The 24719-nt window shown below is 44.8% G+C and overlaps 1 protein-coding gene and 1 pseudogene across 1 annotated transcript; both read left to right on the plus strand.

The window, feature by feature from the left end:
- The first annotated feature begins 1280 nt into the window (after window positions 1–1280).
- Window positions 1281–18262, plus strand: INPP1 (inositol polyphosphate-1-phosphatase). Its single transcript, XM_066616792.1, has 6 exons — window positions 1281–1358; window positions 5714–5941; window positions 7977–8037; window positions 13755–13955; window positions 15525–15699; window positions 16350–18262. The coding sequence occupies exons 2-6, from the start codon at window positions 5738–5740 to the stop codon at window positions 16843–16845; spliced, it is 1137 nt and encodes a 378-aa protein (XP_066472889.1). The 5' UTR covers window positions 1281–1358; window positions 5714–5737; the 3' UTR covers window positions 16846–18262.
- LOC136642989 (5S ribosomal RNA) lies at window positions 14227–14343 on the plus strand (annotated as a pseudogene).
- Window positions 18263–24719: the final 6457 nt, after the last annotated feature.

The following is a 24719-nucleotide window of genomic DNA, read 5'->3' on the forward strand; positions in this document are numbered from 1 at the left end:
GTTTCCTATGGGCAGCTCTCTAACCCCAAGGGATAGGAAAGGAAACAGCCAAAGGTGGGCAGCCTCGTCTTTGACCCATGGAATTGTAACTCTTCGAAGCAATTTGAGTAGAACTCTATGGACTCTGTGGAACTACGCCGATGTTTCCGCTTCCTCGTAGGACGCGTAAGAAGTGGCAACCCCATAGAGAAAGGAAAATAAAGGGCCTAGAGTCACACACCCATCTCTGTCTCTAAGGACACATCCAGGTAGGACAATGAACTGGTCTGGGCTGCAATCCTACCTAGACTTACCTGGAAGTAAGCCCCATTGACTATAATGGAATTTACTTTAGAAATGGGCTATTTCAGAAGGCCAGATGCAAGGGAGGGTACCAGGATGAGGTCTTTTGTTATCAGGTGTGCTCCCTGGGGCATTTGGTGGGCCACTGTAAGATACAGGAAGCTGGACTAGATGGGCCTATGGCCTGATCCAGTGGGGCTGTTCTTATGTTCTCAGTAGACATGCATAGGATTGGTTTTCACCATAAGATGCCAAGAGACACAGAGAATAAGGACTACTGTTATAAAGCATCGTTGAGTAAGTGCGTACACACTTTCCTGGGAGTAAATTCCATTGAATTTAATGGGCCTTATTTCTGAGAAATGGAGAACCTGTCAACCCCCAGTTCCATTTTTGCGACTGACAGCCCAATCCTATCCAGACTTTCCTTGGAGTAAGCCCCATTGACTCTAATGGGACTTACTTCTGAGTGGCTCTACATCAAAGAATTAAAGCTGCTGTGAGCCCAAAGGGTTAAGTCACAGAAGCAGACCACCCATTATGCTTGTGTATGATTCATTGCTTTAGCCTTGCCTCTTTCCAGCTGGGAGGCATTAATTCCACTAAATTTAGTCTGTCATCGCATCATTCAAATACAGAGACCCTTCAAGGAGGCTGCCTGTTGCGTCTCTGCAGGAGTCACTGGGGTGGGTTTGCCTCCTTCCAAGCAGGAGGCTGCGGAGATGGAAGACTGAAGCATAAGCACTTGGGGCAAGGAGTTCACGCTCTAACCTCTTTCAGGTGCAAGGAGTGGGAGGCATGCCTTGGATTTTACTCCAGGGAGAAAGAAAGTCTGCCTCAGTTCTCCAATGATTTGGGAAACATTCCGCTCAGAGCCTCTTCCATGCCCAGCCTGGCCTGATGTTTCCACGCCCAGCCAGGAGGGGGGAGGCAGAACAGAGGATCACATGTTCGGGTCAGGACAGATTTGGGTGCCCGCCCTCCTTGCTTGGAAGTCTGGCAGCAATCAATGCCCTGCCAAGCGGGATCGAGGAAGGACTGCCTCGTTCTAGGCTGACCGTGACCGGGAAGATCTGGTGGGTGAGAAAAAGAAGAGGCAGGCGTGGAGCTCTTTGCTTCCCTGCGGCTGGACTGAAGCCCGATGGGGGGCTGTGCGTGAGGGATAAGGGATTGGTGACTAGAGCACCCCCCTTTCTTAATGCTGCTGCCCTGTCCAGGGTGGGAGCGGAAGCTTTGCAGCAGCAGCAGCAGCCTAGACAATGAGCGGCTGTTCAGCTGGTGGAGTGGGATGGTCGTGTTACGTGGCGCGGGATGTCTAGGCTATGGGGTGGGGAGTTTCTTTAGGGCCCTGCGGGTGCGGAGTAGAGAGGGTGTAGTGCTTTAAGTAGGCATCTCGCCCTACGCCTCTTTTCCTCTCCCCCCCCCCCACAGCCATTTCTGCCCAACGTTGCATATGCGCAACAAGGATCACCTGTGGTCTGGGCAGAAATGGGATTTAGTAAAAGGGGGCAATGCTTGGAGTTGGGTTGATGTTGCGCGGGTATGTCTGAACGGAGGGCGCATGTCGAAGAACACTGACAGCCCATTCCTAGGCATGTCTACTCAAAAGTAAGTCTCATTATCGTCAACAGGGCTTACTCCCAGGTAAGTGTAGATAGGATGGGCGCCTAAGCGCAATCCTCTGCATATCTACTCAGAAGTAAGTCCCATCATCGTCAATGGGGCTTACTCCCAGGTAAGTGTGGACAGGATTGTAGTCTTAGCCAGGCATCGTCACTGTCCATAACACACACACACCACACACACACTAGGAGCAGTACAATTATCTTGTTGTTTGTGTAAATGGGAGGACACACACCTGAAGTGTTCATTAAAATGTGCTAATGAGATATGTACACTAATAATAATAATAATACAGGTATTTATATACTGCCTTTCTTGGTCATCAGATTTCTCCTCAGACTTTAATTCAAGGCTGTTTACATAGGCAGGCTGTACTAAATCCTCGTAGGGATCTTTACAATTGAAGAAAGGTTCTATCTTTCAAGAACCATAACATTTCAAACAGATGCTATTCAGTCTTGCTAGCAATTGTTTGAAAAGGAAATCTCTTTCCTGCCCCACTGTTTCCTCTTCCTCCCCCCACCAATCAGGAACTACTACTCTGTGTAAATTCATTTCTCTTCCTCCTTCCCAAGTCTATCCCTGGGAACTCCAGAGAAGACTACTGTACTAAGGTTTAGCTCCAGAAGGTTATGCCTGGCTTCACCCAACATGCCCAATATCTACTAATATATTTTATTTGCTCAATTACCCCAGCTAAGAGGTACCTTTCTAAGCAGTCTCCTCTCATATTTAGCAGGGGGAGTTTATTTAGCCTCTCTACCCCAGTGGCATCTTTTCCGGAGGCTTTTGCTGGGTTCTCTTTTACATCTCTTTTTAGACTATGAGTCCTTTGGGGACAGGGAACCATTTATTGATTTGTTTGCTATGTAAAGTGCGTTGTGAACTACTTCTTGTTGGAAAGTGGCGCATACACACACACACACACAGTAGACCCTCCAAAGTTGACCACCTCTCTATAATGACCACCTCCTTAAGTTGACCTAATTTTCACAGTATGGACAAACACTGCATATACACTATGGGAGACCAACCTCTCTATATTGACCATCTCTGTAAGTTGTATCTTGACCACGTCAATCATTGCACAGAGTATTAATTTACCCTCCATAAGTTGCCCACTGAACGCAATAATGTGGGCCTGTATTTTGTCTAGTTTGTCCCATCTTGGAAAAGCAAGAAGCCATGTGACAATCCCTACCCTACGCCTGCTAGCAAAAGGGTTTTTAAAGGTGGGCACACTGCACATAGCCAACAGACCTGTGCCGGCTGCCAATTGTACCTGGACATGTACCAAGTTGTGAGGGACATGAGGTTGCTTGTGCATAGTGAAGCCACTGTCCTTTCACTTTGGTTCCCATCACCAGTGCATTACTTTACACTTATATTGAAACACAACTGCTATTTTGCTGCTTATTCTCCCAGTTTAGAGAGGTCCTTCTGGAGCACTCCACAATCCCTTCTGGTCTTCACCACTCAGAAAAGCTTAGTGTCATCCACAAATTTGTCCACCTCCCTGCTTATCCCTGTCTCCAGGTCATTTATGAAGATGTTGAAAAGCACCAGTCCCAGGACAGATCCTTGAGGCACTCCACTTTCCACCTCTCTCCACCTTTTTGGTCAATTCCCATTGACGCCCACTCTCTGTTTCCTGGTCCTCAACCAGTTCCCAATCCATGAGAGGACCTGTCCTCTTATTCCCTGACTGTGTAATTTTCTCAACAGCCTTTAGTGAGGGACCGTAGCAAACACCTTCTGGCATTTAGTGAATCTGAGGAGACCCAGTGGAGGCAGCCTAAGTAAAAAAGTGTTTGTTTTTTTAGCTCTTGGGGCTATGTAGCATGCTATGGGCTGGCAAGGGATAGCATTGGTCTGCCTGTCTGCTATGAAACCAAGTTTTGTTTTTTTAACTTACAATTTTTTTAAGCTTATGACTTTTCTGGGGTTTTTTAAAACACTGATTGTGGGCTGTTTATTTTCGGTCTCTTGATATAGATATAGAAGATATAAATAGTAAGCATCACAAGAGGATCAATTCTCATTGAAGATATTTGCAATAAAACTTTTTAAAAATCCAATCTAAATAACTTGGCCTTACATTTGTTGTCCTGGGAGCTCAACATGATAATATTTAAATATCTTTCTCTCCCCCCCCATATGTTGACCACCTTGCTATGTTGACCAATTTCCTCCAGTTCCTTGGGTGGTCAACTTAAAGAGGTTCTACTGTATTTATTAAGAAAACAGTATGTTATAACTTTTATAATGAGAATACTCTCAAAAAAGTATTGTAACAGACTGCGGCCCAAATCCTAACCATTTTTGAGCACTGGCATAGCTGTTCCAATGGGGTGTGTGCTGCATGCTGCAGTTGTGGGGCACTCACAGAGGCCTCAAAGTTAGGGAATGTTTGTTTCCTTACCTTGGAGCTGCATTGCCCTTATATCGGTGCTGGAAAGTGGGTTAGGATTGCGCCCTGTGTTGCATTCATGCATGCACATCTGTAGGACTGAGGTCTAGTTGCACAGAAGGACTCTTGGAGTTCCCCAAAATGTGAATCCTGGCAAGCCAGTGTGTTACTATTGGCTTATATATTCACATTTCAGACAGAATCCTGAGTTCAAAATCTCTGCAGGGGATTCCTGCTGAAAGTTACCAGACCTCTTCTCCAGCCTTACACTTTAAGGGTTGGGGGGAGTGCTGTAGTCTCCTGGTTGCAAATGTCTTTCACATCCTTTGTGAAATTACAGTATACGACCAGTCTTTCTTCCCTTGGTGTGTTAGGCCCCAGTCCAAAACACACTAGTCTCCTAATAAGATTAATTGAACTCAGTTGGATTTACTACTGAGTAAATACAGTTAGGAGTGCATGGCATGTTTGATTTTCCCACCCACCCCCAATAAGTGGAACTGAATATTGTTCAGCGGTTTGTTTGAGTTGGCTTAAATGTGTTGGGGGGGGGGGACCAGAAACATCTCTTACTAGAACTGTATGTGTATGTGTTTATACTTTTATCCTGGTTGTTTTTTTTCAAAGTAACTCAGGGTGGCATTGAAGATTTTTTTTCTAGTTCTCCCATTTATTCTCAAAACAATGCTGTGAGGTCAGTAAGGAGGGATTAGGCCTGGCCCACACCACTGCTCTTCTGAAGCAGCATCTCCCTGTATGTACCTTGTATGCAAAGGACACCCCCATGACTTCCCCTCCCTGCATGTGCAAAGCATACCACAAGCAGGCACCTTATTTCTATGGGTGAGGACACTCCCATCAGTTCTCCTTCTCCCACCTGACTGCCATAGCCACTCCACCCTACTTCATACGTGGGCCAGCCCTGGTGTGTAGCATGACAGTTAAGTGACTGAACTGTGAGTCAGTAACTCCCTTGTTCTGAAGTTTGCCCATGCCGTGAACTTGCTAAGTGGTTTTAGGGAAGTAATTCCCTCTCAGCCTTGGCTAATCCCCACCTGCAATCTGAGTATAGTAATACCTGCCTTGTAGGATTCTTGTAAAGATTACGATACATGTGAAATGCTTTCAACATGTGCAAGCACTGTATATATGCAAAGTAATATTCAGGCTGTGGTCACCCTGGGTGTTATGATCAAGCAGGATTTGGGCTTGTACCTCCCTGGTCCAATATTCGAACTATGACACCCTGTTGCCTTGATGCATCCCAGGGACAGGAAAAGAAAAGAAAACCTTGCACTGTTGCCATCACCTTTTGTGTTCTGGGTTTTGTAGCTAACTGGCTGGGTGGGGCCACTTTTAATTGCCTCTTTTAATTCCCTGTGTTTCCCTCTATCCTAGCCTTTCCTTCCCTGGCTCCATACCATGGCAGCTCTTCTGAAGAGCCTGCTTGCCGCCTCGGAGAAGGCTGCCAGCATAGCTCAGCTGTGTCGCCAAGAGGAGGCACTCTTCAGCTTGCTCATTGAGGAGAAGAGGGGTGTGGACAAGAACAAGAAGTTTCTGCAGGATTTTAAGACTTTGGCAGATGTACTGATTCAAGAGGTCATCAAGCATGATGTGGGGAAAAAGGTACCTGTTGGGGAAAGGGCCTCATTGTGTAGCTATAGTCTACAGGAGGGATGATAGCCTGAGAATCTCCTGGTAGTATAATGCAATATAGCCCAGAGTTGCTACTTTTAGGAGCTGGCTGGTACAACTGTAGTTGATGGGTTAGAAACCATGGTTGGGGACCGGTGGCAGTCTGGGAGCAATTGTGCACACCCAGGACATGACTTCACCTGCTGACTAAAGGTATTATTTCTAAAGCAGCTAACCAGGGGTTTCAAACATAAAACTCTTTATCCAGCCTTCATGATCATTGGGCTCCCTCAGCACCACCATCAGCTGCTCATCAGCAGCCAGTGTGATAACTGGACATTCCCAGTGCTTCCCTTTCAACAGTGCCACTTCTGCCAGGGCCCTGGGAGGGAGAGATGGAAGGACGCCTGGGAAGACGAGGAATGGTACAGCAGAAGGGGCAGACCAAGAGGGGTGAGAGAGAGAGAAACTTCTGAGGGCCCAATCCTATCCAATTTTCCAGCACCGGTGCAGCCCCAGTGCAGCCCCATGGTAAGGGAACAAATGTTCCCACACTTTAAGGAGACCTCTATGACTGCTGCCCCACCACAAGATGCAGTGCATGCCCCATTGGCACAGCTGCACCAGCGCTGGAAAACTGGACCCTCACCTTGGGCCCTGAGATGCTGGGATTTCATGTAGGCCACTCTTTCATCAGTGTCACTTCTGTTGAGGTGTCACTTTTTTCAGAGCACCTCCCAGCTGCTGAGCTGGAAAATGACACCTTGGCAAAAGTGGCACTGCTGAAAGGGTGGCCCATGTGATAATTCTCCCATATCTTGAAAATGTGATCATATTGCATATTTTCCTCTTGTCATCTGAAGCTACTGAGTTCTAAGTGAGAAAAAAAAATGCTTATTTTTGGCCATCATCTGCCATCATCACTTCCTGCTCATCGCTTCTGGCCCTCACAGACACCATGAATGCTGTTTGGCCCACTGTATAAAATGAGTTCAACACCCCTGTTCTAGATGCTATGTATAAACTTAATAAGAAACAAGTTTTGTTTATGGGATATCAGTTGTAGACTGCAATCCTAAGCACACTTTCCTGAGAGTAAGCCCCACTGAACAAAATAGGACTTACTTCTGAATAGACCTGGTTAGGATTGTGCCCTAATAGACTCTGTACAAAAGTGATAGGGAGAAAAGAGGAAAACAAATCAATTTGGGTACCAGCACTAAGAATTACCATCTGAAATGGCTGCTAAGAAGATAATACTGGAAGGGGAGGAAGGAAATGGCTATAGGTCTTAGCCAAGCTGACAGAGTAACTTTCGCTTTACTTGTTGGTACAAAGGCACTTGTAGAATACTGTACTTTTAAAGCTGTTCACATAATTTAGTAATCCTTACAGTAACCCTGCAAGGTTGGCCAATGTTGCTATATCGCAAGTCAGATTAAGGCTCATGGACAGTAACGTGTAAGGGAACATTGTAAATTCATCACTGAGGAGCAATTTGAAATTGGGACTTCAGGGACAAAATTTGGTTTGAGCCACTAGGGCAGGAGTAGGTTGTATAACCCCTCATTCCTGGTGTGGACAGCAAAATAGAGGCTCCCTTTCCTACTTCTTAGTTGCTCACTCTTATGCCTGAGACATGGCTAAATGGAATAAGCAACTATTTGCATGACTGGGAAGAGTTAAATTTATCTTGGTATCTTGGAGAGCCTGAACTATAGAGGAGGCAAGGCACTGTTCTTGTATATTTTCATGGGGAAGGCGGAAGATGAATTCCTTTGCTTTCTGTGGAATTGTGCCAGTGACACACAATATTGTTGATTTTTGGGTCCTTACTCAGTTTTATGATTGGGATTGATTAACTCACTGTCTGAGATCTGATACACTGAATCCATGTGAGATGAAAATTGCTACTGATTGGGGAGCCCAGGATATCCAGGGGTTGGATTGGACTCATGAACGTGATTGACCTGCATTTTCTCATTTTTTCCTCATCCTTCCACCTCCCCATTGACACTATCTCCAGTTTCCAGAGCTGCAGGATCATATTCGTGGTGAGGAATCCAACAAGTTCGAAAATGGCCTTGGTGAGTGTTGAAAACTTAGGGGGGTTTGGGGTGCTCAGAGTTCTTGGTTCTTGAACCCTAAAGCCCTCAAGGTCCCTAAAGCCCTCAAGTCCAATAGTACTGCCACCACCCTGTATGTGCCAGTGCCTCAGTCCAGGGACACTGAGACCCTCTAGGCTTAATTCTATCCCTTGCAGACACTGAGCGCTTTCTCCAATTAAAGCTTCAGTCCTCAAGTTACTAGACCACAATGAGCACTTGGTAGCTTGCTGAAGGGCTAGGCAGGATTCTGAACCTTTGTCCCCAACAGACAATGAAACAACTTGGTAAAAGAGATTTCAGTTTATTAAGTACATAAGGTTACATAAGGCAGCAAATGCTAGAGGCATAAACATCTAGGAAACATATCAGCAATAAAATAATAAAGCTAGCTGGCTATCTCTATTAATCCCTATCTCTCACCTGGGTCAGTTACTCTTGTAGATCTCTTAGCTCCAGGCTACCTGTGAGGCCAGATGCCCATGGTGGACAATGGAGCTCACTGTATGCAAGATGTTGCACCCCAAAAACTCTGCTCAAGAAGAAAGCACCCACACCCCTTGGGGCACTCATTATTATACTTCTTATGCTAATAGTACTGGGGTGACTTCATACTTATTTAGACTATCCAATCAGAAACTTTTGAGGACAGAATGGGTCTGGTTGCTAGCCCTCCTAATTCTTACCACTCCCAACTGGAGATCCACAGCTGCACTTCATCAGCTTGATAGGGCGCCTTTCTGTCTGCAAAGGTGCTACATTCCAATGGGTTGTAATCCTTGTTGTCTGTCTTTTCTGGCCAGCAAAGGAGAGACAACAATCTTTGTGTTTGTTTACTCACATTCTTGCACCTAGGAACTGCTAGCCACTTCTCCGTTACTAACTTAGTTTGGTTCAGGCTCCACATGCTAACCTAGGCCTAACATGTACATATTCATGACAGTGAATGACAGGGCCTAGGAATGGTGAGGTGGGAATAAAATAGTCAAGTTTTTCTCTAAACTTGGTTCCTCACTTTGCCCTCTTAGTTTATTGGATCAGATATTCTGTTTTCTGTCTTCAATTTTTACATACTCTGATATATCCTATGCCTGACCTAATCTTTCTGTTCATCAAGTCACTTTCCCCTCATCTAAGCCCCACTTCTTCACCAAAGCTTTTCCTGAACTATATTGGATTTATTTGGATGACTCTTAATGATCCCTTAACCCAGTATCTTTCCAACTTTCTACCTTGTTGATTAAAAGTTACTTGGATGCTTCTCACAGCGGCTTGTCTGCAGGAATTCCTCAGTATGTTGCTGGGTATTCTGGGAGATGTTTGAGAGAACTTGTAGTTCAGATGGAGCATTGACTGGAATGTTGACCCTCATGAACCAAGAGACACCTAGACCAACACTCTAGCCCAGTGGTTCCCAAACTCCTTCTTGAAAGGAGGGAACCACGTAAGTATATGCTGAGTGGGGGGTTGCAGCAACACAATGCCCGGGATTGCACTGCTGCTGGGGAGTCCTTGGAGGCTGGAGTCCTTCACAGGGCTCCCCAAGCCTCTGTATGTCTGAAGCTTCTGTATGTCTGCCATTCTGAAAAATAGGAAAAAAACTGGCATTTTCAGTTTTTGCAACAAAACTGGAAGCGGCATGATTTTTTTTCTTTTTTACAGACTTACCGAGCCTTGGGGAGCCCTGTGGAGGGCTCCCTGGACTCCAGCACTAAGTGAAAACTCCCTCCCCTTCTGGGGGTCACGTTGCTGCCTTCCCACGGCCCCTTAAAGGGACACAGGCCAGTGTTTCCCTGGCTGGTGTGTTCCCATGCTTACAGAATGCTGATAGCATGCTGGTGAATTACACTGCCATGCTCTGGGGTCATACCTGCCCCAGTGGGGAGCAGGAGTGGGGCTACACAATGTGGTGGTGGGGGCTTCACTGGTATATTTTGGTTAGTGTGAAGAGTCTCCACACTTTCTTTTTCTTTAACACATAAACACACACAAATACACACAAACATTGAGGTTGCAGGATACCATATGCCAATTAATAATTCGTTCTACCAATAATTTCTTATATCTCTTAATATAATCAAAGAAGAACAATTATAAAGAGGGAAAAAATACAAAGAATATATATTCATCTCTAAAAACCCTGTTTCATATTCTCTATACTTTATCATTTCCATCATCATAATTCTCTCTCCCCTTCTTTTCCCATCATTCTTTATGTTCCTTCTTTCAATAAAATCTCAAACTCTTATTTTTATTAATACAACTTATTCTAATACAAATTACTACTAAATACTTATCATAAATCTAATTATAAACAAATCTACCAAACCACTCATATATTACATAGCCATTACTTTCTAAACTTAACTTTCTAACTTCATATCATTTCCCCATCTATAAGTTCCAATACAATGTCAAACAAATTTAAATCTAGTTCATCAAAATTAACCTATAAAATGGCTACATACATCTTCTCTCAAATCAAGTATTTCACAACTACCAAATCATGTCATTACCTTGAATATCAATTCAGATCTGCATATCATCTCTAAACTTTTTTCTCTTTTCTTTTTCTTTCTTTTCCTAATAAACTTCATATCAACATCTCTCAGCAATTGCTTCTTGAAAATCCATCCTCTTCTTGCTCCTCCCAACAACTCCAGTTCCTGATACATTCTCTCCATCTTTTGACCAATTTCTTGATCAGTCCCTTCAAGATCTATTTTTCATGGTATCTCTTCTCCCTTCCAATCTGATAGTTTTTGAATTCTTATCTTCCAATTTACCCCATCAGTTAGTAACTCAAATTGTTGATTGTTAGTTTTCTCCAGTGTTACTTCCAATTCACACAGCTTAGATACTTGTTGGTTTAAGGTTTACACACTAATTTGTATTTGTAGAGTTTGAATCGCCTGATTTCTACTCATCACAAGCAAATTCTCCAGCTGACTGTGGATCAGGATCTGCCATTCCTCTTCTAGGAGTTCCATCATTTCTTCTTGCAATTTTCATTTAGTACACTAGATGTCAACTCTCTTTTACTATAAAGTTCCTTTTGGGTTTTTTCCTATGGAATTGGAAGAATTTCTTTGTCTCTATTAGTAGACACAACAAAGCCTAATCACCAGTTCATATTTCACGAAATCCTGCAACTGTGAAGGATCCCAAATAATCCAAAATCCAAAGTCTAATAAAAGGAAATTGTATCCAGTACAGGGTTACGCATTTATAAATGTATATTGATGAAATCATGCTCCATATAATACCAAGTGTTCAATAATCTTCTCTGCAGTAAAGTGGAGGAATCCTTCCCCTCTTTCTTCTTTATCTTCCAAAGCCTTGAGCTACATCAATCCTTTATAGCCAGAATTTGCATAACATAAACAGCACTTACTTAGTTCTTTCAAATATCTTCTTTCAGTCAGATGGTATCTCCACAGGGGTTCAGCAGCTTGTTGAGGAAAATGTAGCCTCCTTTACTGCCTTATTGGCAAAATCCTGAAAAAAGAGCTCTCCGCAGAGCTTTAAACTTTCCAGAAACTTTAAAAGCTGCCAGGATAACAGTGCTTCTCCTAGCACTCGTTACCAGGTCTATAGACCTGCAGTTTCAGGTGAAAAACAGGTAATCTCCAAGAGCTGATCCTGGAGACCGTCCTGTTTTGTCCTGCTTAGCCCCTCTCCCCCCTCCTGAGGGTCTCCACACTTAATGTCTGAAGAGGGCTTCTGTGTTTACCCATTGCAGGGCAAGTTCAGTAGTGGAGGGCAAGTTATCTTTCTGTCTGCCATTACTGATCTTCATCTTAAGAACCTCTTGAAGGAATTCCAGGGCTCCCCAGAGTACAGTTTGAAAACCATCATCCTCATTGGTCATCAATTTTTTTTCCTCTTTCCCCCCCCATCTAATAGTGATTGTACACCTCCCTATATTTTGTACAGTGCACAATTCTTTTGCAAATACTATAATTTTAAGGTGGTGTGCAAGCCCACAGTGGTCTGGGTTATGCATACTGTAGGGGCCATCTATCCATATTAATAACATAAAGTATATACCCCATCTGTCTTCTATCATGGAACTCAACAGGGCTTTCATGTCATGCTTAGGTAGCTCATGCAGGTACTCATCCAGGCACCAATTAGCCCTTGATCTGGTTGGGTTCTGCAAGGTGATTGTATCATGTTCCCTCAAATTATCCCTTCTATGAGCACATTGGAAAAGTTCCTACTCTTGTGTGCTATCTTTAAGATCAAGTTCTGTGTTGTTATAGGCTTGAGAAAGCTTTGCTTTTCTAGAAAGTGGTTAATAAGCTGTTATAGCTGACATTTTATTGCTTGTACTATCAGCTTAATAGCTATTCCTTGGCCATAAACCAAGGAAAATCGGTCATGCTTGTTTCCCACTGAAATTAATGGGGCATTAGTATAGTTGTGATTAACTTCTCCCATTGATTTCACTGGAACTTGAGTGCAACTTGTTTTCTCTAGACTGGAACCGCTCAGTTATCGTGTTTGTAGTGAGCTGCATAAGTTCCATGCTTGAAAATGCCTGAGAAACATTATTAAAAAGGAGTAAGTAAGAGTAGCAGCCTGGTCTCATCCTTGCAATTTCCAGAAAAATGTTTTATGGCAGAAACCTCCAATGCAAATCCAACAGTCCAGTGTGATACTGAGTCTGTCTGCCTGTTGCGGAAATGGAGTCTAGCTTCTGGAGAAGGGAGCCTCTACCAGATCTCAACATGCAGAGCTATGGAGGCCTCTTCTGCCAGTGAGGATTTGGAGGTGGACATTATCTGTGCCATATGGGTCTGTATACCTCTTAATGCTAATCTGAGGATCAGACCCACCCAGTCCTCTCATATGTAAAATAACATTGCCTCCTGCATAATCCTGCTGAATTCTGAGCTCATTTGGAGAGACCTTTTACCTGTCCTGGCCTTTTCTGGAGTGCCAGTGAAGGGAAGATGTGAAAGAGCTTTCTCAGTTGTGGTACCTGCTTTATGGTGATACAGTAGTTGGCTTGAGATCTGCACTGCCCCTTCTTTGATGGCATTATGCCACCTTGTGAAGACATTTCTTTACAGGCCACCCTTTGGTCTATATTCCTTGGGTAATTTTGTTTCTGCTGATTTTTTTTTCCTAAATTGTCTTAATTCTATTAATTTGTGTTTTATCTGCTACTGAACTGGTGTGTGTTTGTGTGTACATGCATGCAAATATAATTAAGCTGCTTTGTGGTGATGATTTTGAAACATCTTTGTATACCATCCTGAATGGGTTGATGTCTGAACTAGAAGGTGGAATAAAAGTATTCTTAAAAACAATTTTTTGGGTTTTTTTGTTTATTTTGTTTTCTTTGTTTGTTTTTTGCTATTGTTATTAAATTGGTGAACAGTAAGTGTTCTGTGGGTATGGAGGACATGAGGCTGCTAGTAGTCTTCCTTTTCCTTTCCAAAATACCCATATACAACTTCATGACATTTATATGAAATATACTTTGAAATCTATTGCTGCTTTTTCTAAGAAAGGAAGCTACGAACACCCTTTAATCACAAACGTCTGGTGGGGCTACCAAGTTAAATAATGTTCAGAACCCACATAGGCCACCAGTTTTCTTTAAATGGGGTAGATGAGAGCAAATTCTTTCACAGGTGGGCACACAGGGAAAAAGCTCCCTAACTTACTTTACCATATTTGCTTTATAGGGGAGACTGTGGTGGTGCAAGTTTGTCCTACTCAACAGGAAACGGCTGCACTGTTGCAAAAAGTCCTGGATCGGAAGCAGACGGCAGCCAAGCTGTTAGCTGCTGCTATTCATCAGGAGGTGGAGCTTTCGGACTCAGCACTGGATGATGTGGCTGTGACAATCCCCACAGAGAGCATGGCTATGTGGATTGATCCCATAGGTAACATGGAACAAGATGCTGTCGTGTTGGGCCTCTGGAAGCTTCCAGGGAATCAGTGCTGGGCCTGTCGTTTGATTTATGAAATAGTCAAATGTATGAATAGTTTTGTCATATGAAATAGTATTGGGCTGAACCTTCTAAATATGTTGTTTGCCCTGATCATAGATCTCCCATGTCTGGGGCTGAAATTTGTCCCAGTGCCGGTATTCAAGTTTATTTGGGCCCTCTTAACACATACATTTTTAGATGTATGTCCCAAACTACTGCATTTTAAAACATTTATAGTCCTGCACATGCCCGATCTCGTCTGATCTTGGAAGCTAAGCAGGGTCAGGCCTGGTTAGTACTTGGATGGGAGACCGCCTGGGAATACCGGGTGCTGTAGGCTTATACCATAGTCTTTCGAGACTGAAGGTTGCCATCCAGTCTCCACTTGCATTTAATGGGCCCAAAACCGCTAATAATGATTAAATATGAGCAATAAAACACAACAGACAATAGCAGAGCTAAAGATAAAATGTGGAAAATCTAAGCAACAAAAATAAAGGGAGAAGGCCAAATGATATAAAAAGGTTTTCAGCTCATACCCAAAGCTCGACAGAGAAGGAGCCGTTCTTGGCCCAGATGGGAGGGAGGTTCCACAGCTGTGGCACCACCACAGACAAGGTGGTGCCACATCCCTTGTTGCTGCCAGACTAGTTTAGATAATAGTGGTACAGGTAGGAGGGCCTCTGCAGATTACCTTGAGGGAATGCATTGTTATGTATGGAAAGAGGCAGTCCCTCTGGCTTCCTGGTCCTAAGCTTTAAAGGATGAAACCAGAATCTTGAATTGCACCTGGAAATGTGCTGGCATCAAGTGCAGCTGCAGGAGCAGCAGCCTGACAAAATCAAACCACCATGCACTGTGACTACATGGGCTGCCACAGTCTGTGCCAAGTGCAGTTTCCAGACATGTTCTAATTATTGGGGATTAGGAACCCTGGGAGTCTTCTACTATCCTCCTATCAATAACCGGCAGTCTTGCAGACAGTGGCAGACCTGGAGCAGGGGTGGGAGGGGGCAAAAACCCCGGGCGCTGTGCTTGCCATGACCCCGCATCTGTCACTTCCATCCACTGCACCATCCCACCTGCCCATCGGAGCCATTCCGCAGGCATGTGAAGCCTTGCATGGCACTTGGCAGCACACAAAAGCCTTCTGAGGCTACTCTTGCAATCTTAAGCAATACTTTCGGTTTTGTTGCCTCAGAAGGCTTTTTGTGTCATGCCAAGCATCGCACGAGGCTCCATGAGCCTTGGCAAGTACCCGGGGGGGGGGGTGGCGTGATGCGGGGGGGCATCATGTTGTGGACTTGCACACTGGGGTGCAATGGGGAGAGGTTCATTACTGCTTGCAGAACTTTCCCAAAACCCATTCAGTATCCTAGAAATTTCTACTTGCTACCTATCCGAAAAATATATATATATTGGCTATGGAAGTTAAGCGCTCTGCTGCCCTCTGCTAATGTTGAGCCCCAGTGAAGGAAGTCCAGGTTTCCTAGGACTCTCTCTCTCTCTCTCCCTCCTCAGATTCCACCAATCAGTATATCCGTGGGCGTGGCAATGTGAAGCCTGTGGATGGCATCTATCCATCGGGGCTTCACTCCGCACTGGTGTTGATAGGTGCATATGACCGGCACTCAGGAGAGCCTGTCCTAGGCATCATCAATGAGCCCTTTTTCAAAGAAGACCTACAGGCATCCAGGTAACTGCACACAAAGCACACATGTGGGCCAAGTTGACTGCCTCACCAAGTGGCTTTGCCAGAAGTGCCTAATATTCCCATTCCTTTTTCCAGACAACTTGCCTTCCATGCAGAAGTTAGAAAAGCTCTGCGAGACTTGGTTTAAATCTACATCTGCTGTGGAGGAACTGTTGCTTTTCTGCTGATGCTAATATGGAGCTTTTGAGTTACTGATCTAATACTTCTATCCCCAGAGTTCCATCTGGTATAGACCATTGCCAGCTGTGTCAGTTGTAGACACTTTGCTACACTGTGCCCTGCAGCAGAGCCTTTTTATGAAGCAGGCTGAATATTAAAATATTCACAGAACTGCTTGTAACTCACTTTTGAAGAAAGTGATGGAATAAAGATGGTGCTCAGTCCTCCCCAGATTCTACCACTCCATGTCGTATCTCAGTCTGAGCACATAGCAGTTTGCTGTTTCACATTTTTGCTTCTTACTTATGTGCTGTTGATCATTGCCACTGTCTTCCTGGGCACAAGATTGCCAAGATTTTATCATGGATGAGGAAGAGTGGCTGCCACTTTCCTTAATCAAGTTCTGCATAATGTCCTAAGTGGTTGGTGCTACTCCTAGCAAGACTTCCAAGGCTCTCTTTCTTTTCTTGCAGGTGGCAGAGCAAATATCACTGGGGCATATCCTACAGAGGCACCAACATAAGCTCGCTAAGTCAGCCTCTGCTGCGGTCTGCCCCTCGCGTGGTGTTGAGCAGCAATGAGAAAGTGGTGTTACAAAAGGCCCTGACTCCCCTGTATGGTGAACAGCTGTGCTTTGCCTCAGGTGCAGGGTACAAGATGCTGTGTGTGGCCTTGGGCCTTGCCGATGCCTACGTGCTCTCCGAGGGCAGCACCTTCAAATGGGACACCTGTGGCCCCCATGCTATCCTGCAGTCCCTTGGTGGAGGCATTGTTGACCTTGCAGAGGCCCTGAAGGCTTGGCGTGCTGGGCCACACAACTTGCTGCCAGAACTGACCTACAACCAGCCTGTGCAGGGAGCCCTGGGTGCTGAGCGCTGGGCCAACCAAGGGGGTCTTGTGGCCTATATTTACCGTGAGCATTTAGAGGCGGTGATGGACACTCTGGTGGCTGCAGTGGATACCTTTTGAACCTTAGTTCCTGTGGCTTGACTGAAACACATCCCTGGCTTCCTTCTTTCATGCAGTCTGCAAGCAAGGAACTGTGTTTGACTCTGACCTTGTTGCCAAGGGACCAATCCTTCATGGGGGGAGGGCATGGGGCTATTGTACCCCTGTTTGAAAAGTCATACTCTTTTTTTTTTTTTTTTTTTTTTTTGCTTTGAGTAATTGAAAATTTCGCTGATGTAGTAATGAATCTAAAATCTCACCCCCACCCCACACCCTTGCATGGGCAAGAGTTAAGGGTAATGCAGTAAACATGCATTGGGACCATTGCATAACTTCCGTTATATTTGCTTAGGCCCCCACTCTCTCTAGCATTTTGCATGGAGTGCTGTCCTAATTTGTCTCATACTGTTTGCTACACAGTCACAGTTTCTCTAATGTGCCTGCTCTCTACTTGTGACACACAGTCTGGATTGCATATCTGAACTTGCTCAGCTGGATGGTCCTATTCATGGGAAAAGATTAGATGGCTGTGAGGTCCCTTCCAACTCATAATTCTACAGTGATGTACTGTAATTCCCTTTTCTCTGGGAATGCTGGGAACTATAGTTCCTGTGGGAACCCTAGCTTCATCCAAAGGAGTTTCTCAGCACCCTCACCAAACTACATTTTTCAGTTACTAAAAAATCCAACATATGATTCTAGGAATATTCTACACCAACCTGCTATCCTGTCAAGTTGTGGATCATCTAGGACTGTTCATTTCTTGTGATTCTGTATGTGTAGAATTTTGTATAGAATATAGTGTCTGGCACAGAACTCAGTAACTAGAGGTGTTTGTTTCTGGTGAGTAAGATAGGTTTACCCCTGAAGTCTTACTGAACACAATGGGCTGACTTCTGAGTAAGGTAAATAAATACCTCTATCAATAACATGAGCAGATTGTGGGGAATATTGTTGTTTTAATAATTAAACCAGGTTCCTAGCCCTTATGGTGTTGATGATATTGTTGAGAATGGGCAGATAGGGGGGGAAAGGGGGGCATGATCATAATCACTACTTCATTGCCTCCTGTCAATAGTCTAGTGCCACTCATGTCTAGTACAAACATTCAAAAATAAAATTGCATTGTACAAAAACTGAAATATTTGTAAGCAGAATAAGTAAATGATACTCATCTGCTTCCTGCAGATTTGCATAAATATAATTGACTTTGAGCAGAATGTGAGTTTTCTTGGTGCTTAATAGATTTTTATTATTTTTGTACTAATTATGATTATCATGTTCAGTATTAAGGCTGCAACCCTATGCACACACACATACTGCAGCTTATTTCTGATTAAGAATGCATAGGATTGTGCTATACGAGAAAAACTATATGTAAAACTGAATTGCATTGAATATTTTCTGATTTTTTTTAAAGTTGGTAGAGTATATTGAATTAAACACTAAATAAATGTTGGATTTCACAATAAGAGATATTGGTACTGAATTTTGCTTTAACAGACCTTTTTATCTGTTGCCTTTCTATAAACATAATTTAAAAAAAATAAACTCAGTTTTAAACGCTAGTACATCAAAGCTAGTACCGGGTAGATGGGGACTCGTCAGCCTAGGAAGGCAGCTCATCTAAGAGAAGGAAACTCTGACCTCAAACCTCCACTGCCTTGTGGCTACATCCAGTTCTGGAAAAGGCTTCAGGAGTCAACCTCGAGGCAAAATCAGGAGCCGGAGTCCCTTAGGCAGTTCATGGCTGAACACAGTCACGTTCTGGCAACTCCTGCGACGCCGCTGGAACCAACCGTATTGGCTTCTGCCTTTCCATTGGACCATTCCAGCGGCGTGGAGAGGGGGGATTTGCTGCATGGGTAACAGCCTATCCTCCATACCTTCTTTACCCAGGCTTCGCGCACTGGAGAGGCAAGCACTGGAGAGGACACTCCAACTTCGCCATACGGCGTCGGCACAACACGGGAAGCAGCAGTTTACCGGTTATAAGTCTTTGCTCGATTGGCGTAGAGCATGACGCCAGGGGCTGCTTCCGACGGTGGGAGAGATCATTGCATCTCATTGGGCAGCTAAGTATGATCTACAAGTATCATAACACCAAATACATAATTCAGTAGTTCTTGGCACGTGAAGTAGGATGAATGTTCTAGGAGAGTTTATGTGGGAAAACAAACTCTGTTGTTCTTTAATCAGTCTGTGAAAGGGAGAAGACGATGACGTATAGCATAGTGGCTAAGGGTCCAATACTAACATTTTGTAGTGGATGTTCTGTGATGGCACATGTGATGAGGCCACCAGAGCACATGGCTAGCAGTCGCATATGTGTACCAATGGAGGAGCTGATGCCAGAACCAGTAAATTGGTGGTGGGGGCAGGCAGTGGGAGGAATGGGGCAGAGGCGGGGGCAGGGAGGGGAGAGGGAGTTTCTGGGCTAAGGAGAGGGGCAGGTGGGAGATAAAATGGGACAGAGGTGGATCCCATTGGTACCAGGATCATGTCCCCATTTCTTCTCCCATTCCCACTACTCAGTTCTTTGCCAATAAAATGGCTGGTACAGGTGGGGGGCAGCTTAGGTTCAGTGTCTTGTCCTACCCACCTTCGTAAATTCATGCTAAGAGGAGATTTGAATCAGGGACTTCCTGGTTCATCATTCAATAACAGAGAAGCAGAGCAATAGTCATCATCTAGGAAGGGGTGGAGTTTAATGGCAGCCTAGCAACTGGACATCTGCATTCTATTTAGGAATGGGGCCAGCCAATTATATAAAAAACAACAGCTGTCAAAGAAAAGGCAGTGGTCTGTTGACCAGTCTGGAAGACCTGGGTTGACTCCTTCACTGGGATTGCAACAGAATTAAAATGTGAATGTTAGAAGTCTATTGGTTGGGCTCCCAATGAGGTGTTTAGATGCATGAGACTAACGTGTAGATCTAACGAGATGAAAGACTGAACAACCTGTTCTTACTGGAGAGAACTGGCAAATCTTAGTCCAGTTTAGTGGCCAGGAAGATATTTTCAGTGAGTACTTCCTGGCAGGGCTCTAATATCATACCATGGGATGCCCAGTCTGACTTTCCTGCTCAAGTAAAAAGTTGCAAAGCAAATCCAGAGTCCTTGATATTATTTGAGGTTCAAGTCCTATCCTATTACCCTAATTGCAGTAGGATAATGTGAGCACATAATGGAAGAGGTAACAAGCACATTCAACCCATTTCTGCCCTGCACAGATGTGTACAAATTTGATCCCTGTTACATATATGCAACGTTGGGCAGAAATGGCTTAAAGGAACTCTGGACCATCCTGTTTCCTTTTCTTGCCGTGCCCACAACTTGCTGGCATACCAAACTCTTCAGCCTAGGATGGCTGAAGAGTTCATACTCTATCCTTCTACAGACAGAGGTGCCTTTCCCATGAGGCAAGCTGAGGTGGCCACAGCTGACAGATTAGGGGTATCATTAAAAGGCAGAAGAGTCTGAGGAAGACTCAGAGGAAGGCTGAGGAAGATTCTGGCCCTCGAGCACAAGCCACTTGGAAGTCCCTTGGCACAGGCCGCTTGGCTCTGTGCATCTAACAGCCAATCCTCTTGTGTGTGTGTGGTAGGGGTCTTGTGTTGCCCAGATGTGTGTGCCAGATTGCTGCACGATATAGTTAATTTGTAGCACTTTGGTGGACACCTGGGATTGGTTGAGGCACCCTACTGAGTATGCCTCACAGCTGTAGCCCTGCCACCTGAGGTAGCAATTTGCTTTTACAGCCCCCCTGTTCTTCTTACCTCATGCATGCACCTTGCCCTCTCCATTGGTAACCAGTAGTGCTAACTGGCTGCTAACTGGGTAAGAGGCACTTTTTAAGTGGGTGCTATTCTTTTATTTAGCGGGGGGAGAGTAACTGGCCCTCCTCACCCTAGTAATGTCTTTTCTAGTGGCTGTCTGCTGGTGCTGTTCTGCATCTTTTTAGATTGTGAGCCCTTTTGGGACAAGGAGCCATTTAGTTATTTGATTTTTCTCTGTAAACCGCTTTGGGAACTTTTAGTTAAAAAGCGGTATATAAATACTACTACTACTACTACTACTACTACTACTAGTGCTCCTCTTTCTTTTTTTTCCTTCATGTGTCCCATTGCAGAGCCCAGGGAATGGAGGAGGAGGAAAGGAGAAGAGAGGGGCAACTGCCTCACTGTAGGTTTTCACATGGAGCGGAGACTGGTATTGAACAGTTTTGGGCCATGCAGGCAGGTACATGGCTTGGGGAGATACCTGCTGCCTCCTCTAATTCAATTCAATGCAGTGGTTCCCAATCTTTAGGAGCCCATGGACCACTGAGGCAAAAATTGGAATCGCTGAGGACCACATGTGACTCTGGGTGGTCCACCCTCCACCCTCTCTGATGGTCTGTCTCTCAAGCACTACCCTACAGATTATCGGAGAAGACAGAGAATGGACCACCCACAGCCACAGCTAACACTTAAGTAGTTGTGACTGCTGGTGGTCTCCACCCTCTTTGGTGGTCTGTGGGAGATTGCTTGCTTGACAAGGCACAGGAGGTGATCAAGGGCATTTTCCTGAAACCTCGCGGACCACTTCACAGGGTCTCACAGACCACAGGTTGGGAACCTATGACTTAAAGCATTCAACTGGTTTCATCAGTAAACTGGTGGCAAATATTGCCTATGTAACCTGCAAAATGCTTTTTGAACTGCTGAGATAAAGAATGGAATGAGTCTTCTCTTAAGTCCCCTGTTCTGCCAAGACTTTAAAATCTCCATGAACAAGATGAGAAACTCTGGAAGACCCTGTCACTCTTGTTTCTTTTATATGACAATAGGATGAGTATACTCTTTTACAAGGCAATATGCTTCCTTAAGAGATAAACTTAGGCTGAAGTTCGAGTCGTTTCTCTCAAGGAGGCAACCAGATTATTGCCTAGATAAGCAGCGTGTCCACCCCATTGTTATGGCCCAGCTATATGTGAAAAGGAGGAAGTCTCAACAATGTAGTATTTACTGTGGATTGTTTTTGGAGGAGACTCAGTGGTCAAAAGTAGGTCTGTTCAATCAGTTAGCTGCCTTATTTTGTACACTTAGCTGATTTACACATTTGTTTCCCACCTTAAGGGTCTCAGGGTGCTGGCACGCTCTTGGTTTAGAATCTGCTGTGTATGCCTGAGAAACAGGCTTTCTGATTGCAAGGTGATGTTGCAACGTGATGTATGCCAGTCAGTGGCGTAGCTAATGATCGTGTAACCCAGTGCCAAGCTCAAAATGATGCCCCAGAAGTGATGTCATGCCCAGGCTTTTCAAAAAGTGAAAATGAGGGGAAAATCCACCTCTTCCCTCCAGTAGCTTGCAGCACACTTGCTATGCCGCTTCCCCCCAGGCTCCCCCTACATTGGTTCCCTGCTCTATCATAATAACACCTAATTGGCTCTTGGAACAACCACTCTCACTGGTCAGTTTTGCGTTAAGAAAAATCTAGTTTTTGTGTTTTTGTGTTCTACATAAAGCAGTTGTGTTTTTATTTTCTGGTTATTTGGCTATAACTTTTGATAGAATAGAGATATTTTGACACGGTTTGTTCTGCATTAAATTCCTCATTGAATGGTATATAACATGATGGTATAAATCAAAAATATCAAGGTTTTCACAATTTTGGCCACTAGTGACAAGCTCTGCTTGTTACCCCCCTAAAGCTTGTTGCCCAGTGCAATTGCTATCCCCTGCACCTGTGGCTTAGTTACACCACAACAACCAGTACAGTCTGCTTATGTTCTTGCTGCTGTACACCTGTAAAATAGATTATATGACAACACTTGGTTTCTAATGCCTTCTCTTCCAAAGCCTCTGCAAATCACTTCTCACCACCAAGGGAAGCAGAAGTGCAAAACCGTTAATCAGGTTTCTGATGGGAATCAGAGCACAATGCTGAACTTCAGATGGGCCACGGCAACTTGCACCAACCCAGGTATGTCACAAATGTGCCATAAAGCTCATTTGCAGCTCCTTGAGAGTTGACTGAGCCAGCGCATGGAGGTTGAATCCTTCACAGAGAGAGAGAGAGAGAGAGAGAGAGAGAGAGAGAGATGTGTTTAATTCAGTCCTGTGCAATATAATGGGAAGTCAGGGGGCAAACAAGGACATTGGCCTATCAGGAAAATGAAATGCATTTCAGAAGCGCTAAGGAAAGTTTGTGCTGGGTGAGGGCAGATGGCATGGGGGTGTGGCAGGGTGGCAGGAGAGCGGAACAGGGGTGTTTTGAGGTGAGAGAAGGTATGGACTGGTGGTCAGTTTGGACCTGGGAGGGGAGTGGGACTGGCCTGGGCAACTTAGGCCAGATCTTAACACACACACCCCGGCCAGCCCGCCGTTGGGCTGCTTTGAATCTGCACCAGCAATTTTGCTGACACAGATCCAAGTGGTCCCAAAGCAGTGACTGCCATGTGACATGGAGTAAGGGGAAATATATCCCCTTACTCTGAGTTGTGTGGCAGTCACACAGCTTTGTCTTTGCTGTGTGACAGCCACTCCTAGCCTTTGCTGGCCTGCCTGTTCTAGCACAGGTGAAGACTGGGCTGTCCGTTACTCATTGGATGGTTATCATAAAGGAGAGTATTCCAAAGGCCATAATGGTTGCACAAATCAGCAGTTCAGAGGGAATTGGCCATGAGTCTATTATGTGTTAAAGCTTATTGTTGTTTTGATCTCTAGAACAGTGGTTCCCAAAGTTCTACTCAGACTTTGGGACCACAGGTGAGTATTTGCGGGGGTGGGGTCTGGGGCGCTGGGGTGTCCCAATGGTGTCGCAGTAATTGTGGTGCGGGGACCCTGAGGTTTCTCCCCTTACCTGGAAGGTCCCACTGGCCTTGTAGAGGGTCCAGGAGGCCCAAAGCCCCCCTCTAGGGACTTCCCCAATGCTAAAAATCATTCCGTTTGGGAATTGGAATGCACTTCCAGTTTTTGTGTGAAAACTGGAAGTGTGCTCCAATCCCCAAACAGAGTTATTTTTAGCATCCGGGAGCCCATGGAGGAGGCTGTAGGCCACCCAGACCTTCCCCAAGGCCAGAGGGACCCCCCCCCCAGTAAGAGGAAAAACCCCTGGGACCCTGCAGTGCCATGATCACTGCGACACCATTGGGATACCCATTACTGGGCCACTCCCCTTAAGGGGGAATGGCCCGGTTCTGGTTCCCAATGGTGAGTTGTAACCCACCACTTTGGGAACCACTACTCTGTAGTGCTTTGTGGTCTTCTTCAGGTGTTATTTTCACATCAGGAAGGTGGGAAATATATTTTCATAACGAGTCACGATTCCTGATGTAAAACTCCACTATTGATGCAGTATGAGGAAAAGAAACTTTTGAATTTGAGCCCTAGCCAGTGACTTAACCATTGTAAACTTATGTTCCTTTCCATCTGTAGGATAAACCTATCCTAGGGAAACGGCAACAAAGTAGTCTCCATAGGCTTGCAGCCAAGAATTGGGAAGTTTTATATCAGCATTTGGAATTCTGCCCTCCTCATTTTTCCTTTCCCTTCCTACTGCAGCATAGGCCCATCCTGTGTGCGCTCTTTCCCAGTCATTCCAATCAATCCCTTCTTTAACAGTAACTGCGCTTACTGTCAACATTCCATCTCTGAGAGAGAGAGAGAGAGAGAGAGAGAGAGAGAGAGAGATGTGCTTAATTCAGTCCTGTGCAATATAATGGGAAATTAGGGGGCAAACAAGGACATTGGCCTATCAGAGAAATGAAATGTACGTATTTCAGAAGGATTATGACCAGGAAATCTCAGGCCAGATAGGCAGGAACAGACAGACAGAGTTTAGCAGGAATCATAACAGGCTTAGGAAAGGATCAAACTGGAAGGGATAAGGCAGATCAACAAATACAAGGAA

This window comes from Tiliqua scincoides, chromosome 2, assembly GCF_035046505.1.
Source record: "Tiliqua scincoides isolate rTilSci1 chromosome 2, rTilSci1.hap2, whole genome shotgun sequence".
Taxonomy (NCBI): domain Eukaryota; kingdom Metazoa; phylum Chordata; class Lepidosauria; order Squamata; family Scincidae; genus Tiliqua; species Tiliqua scincoides.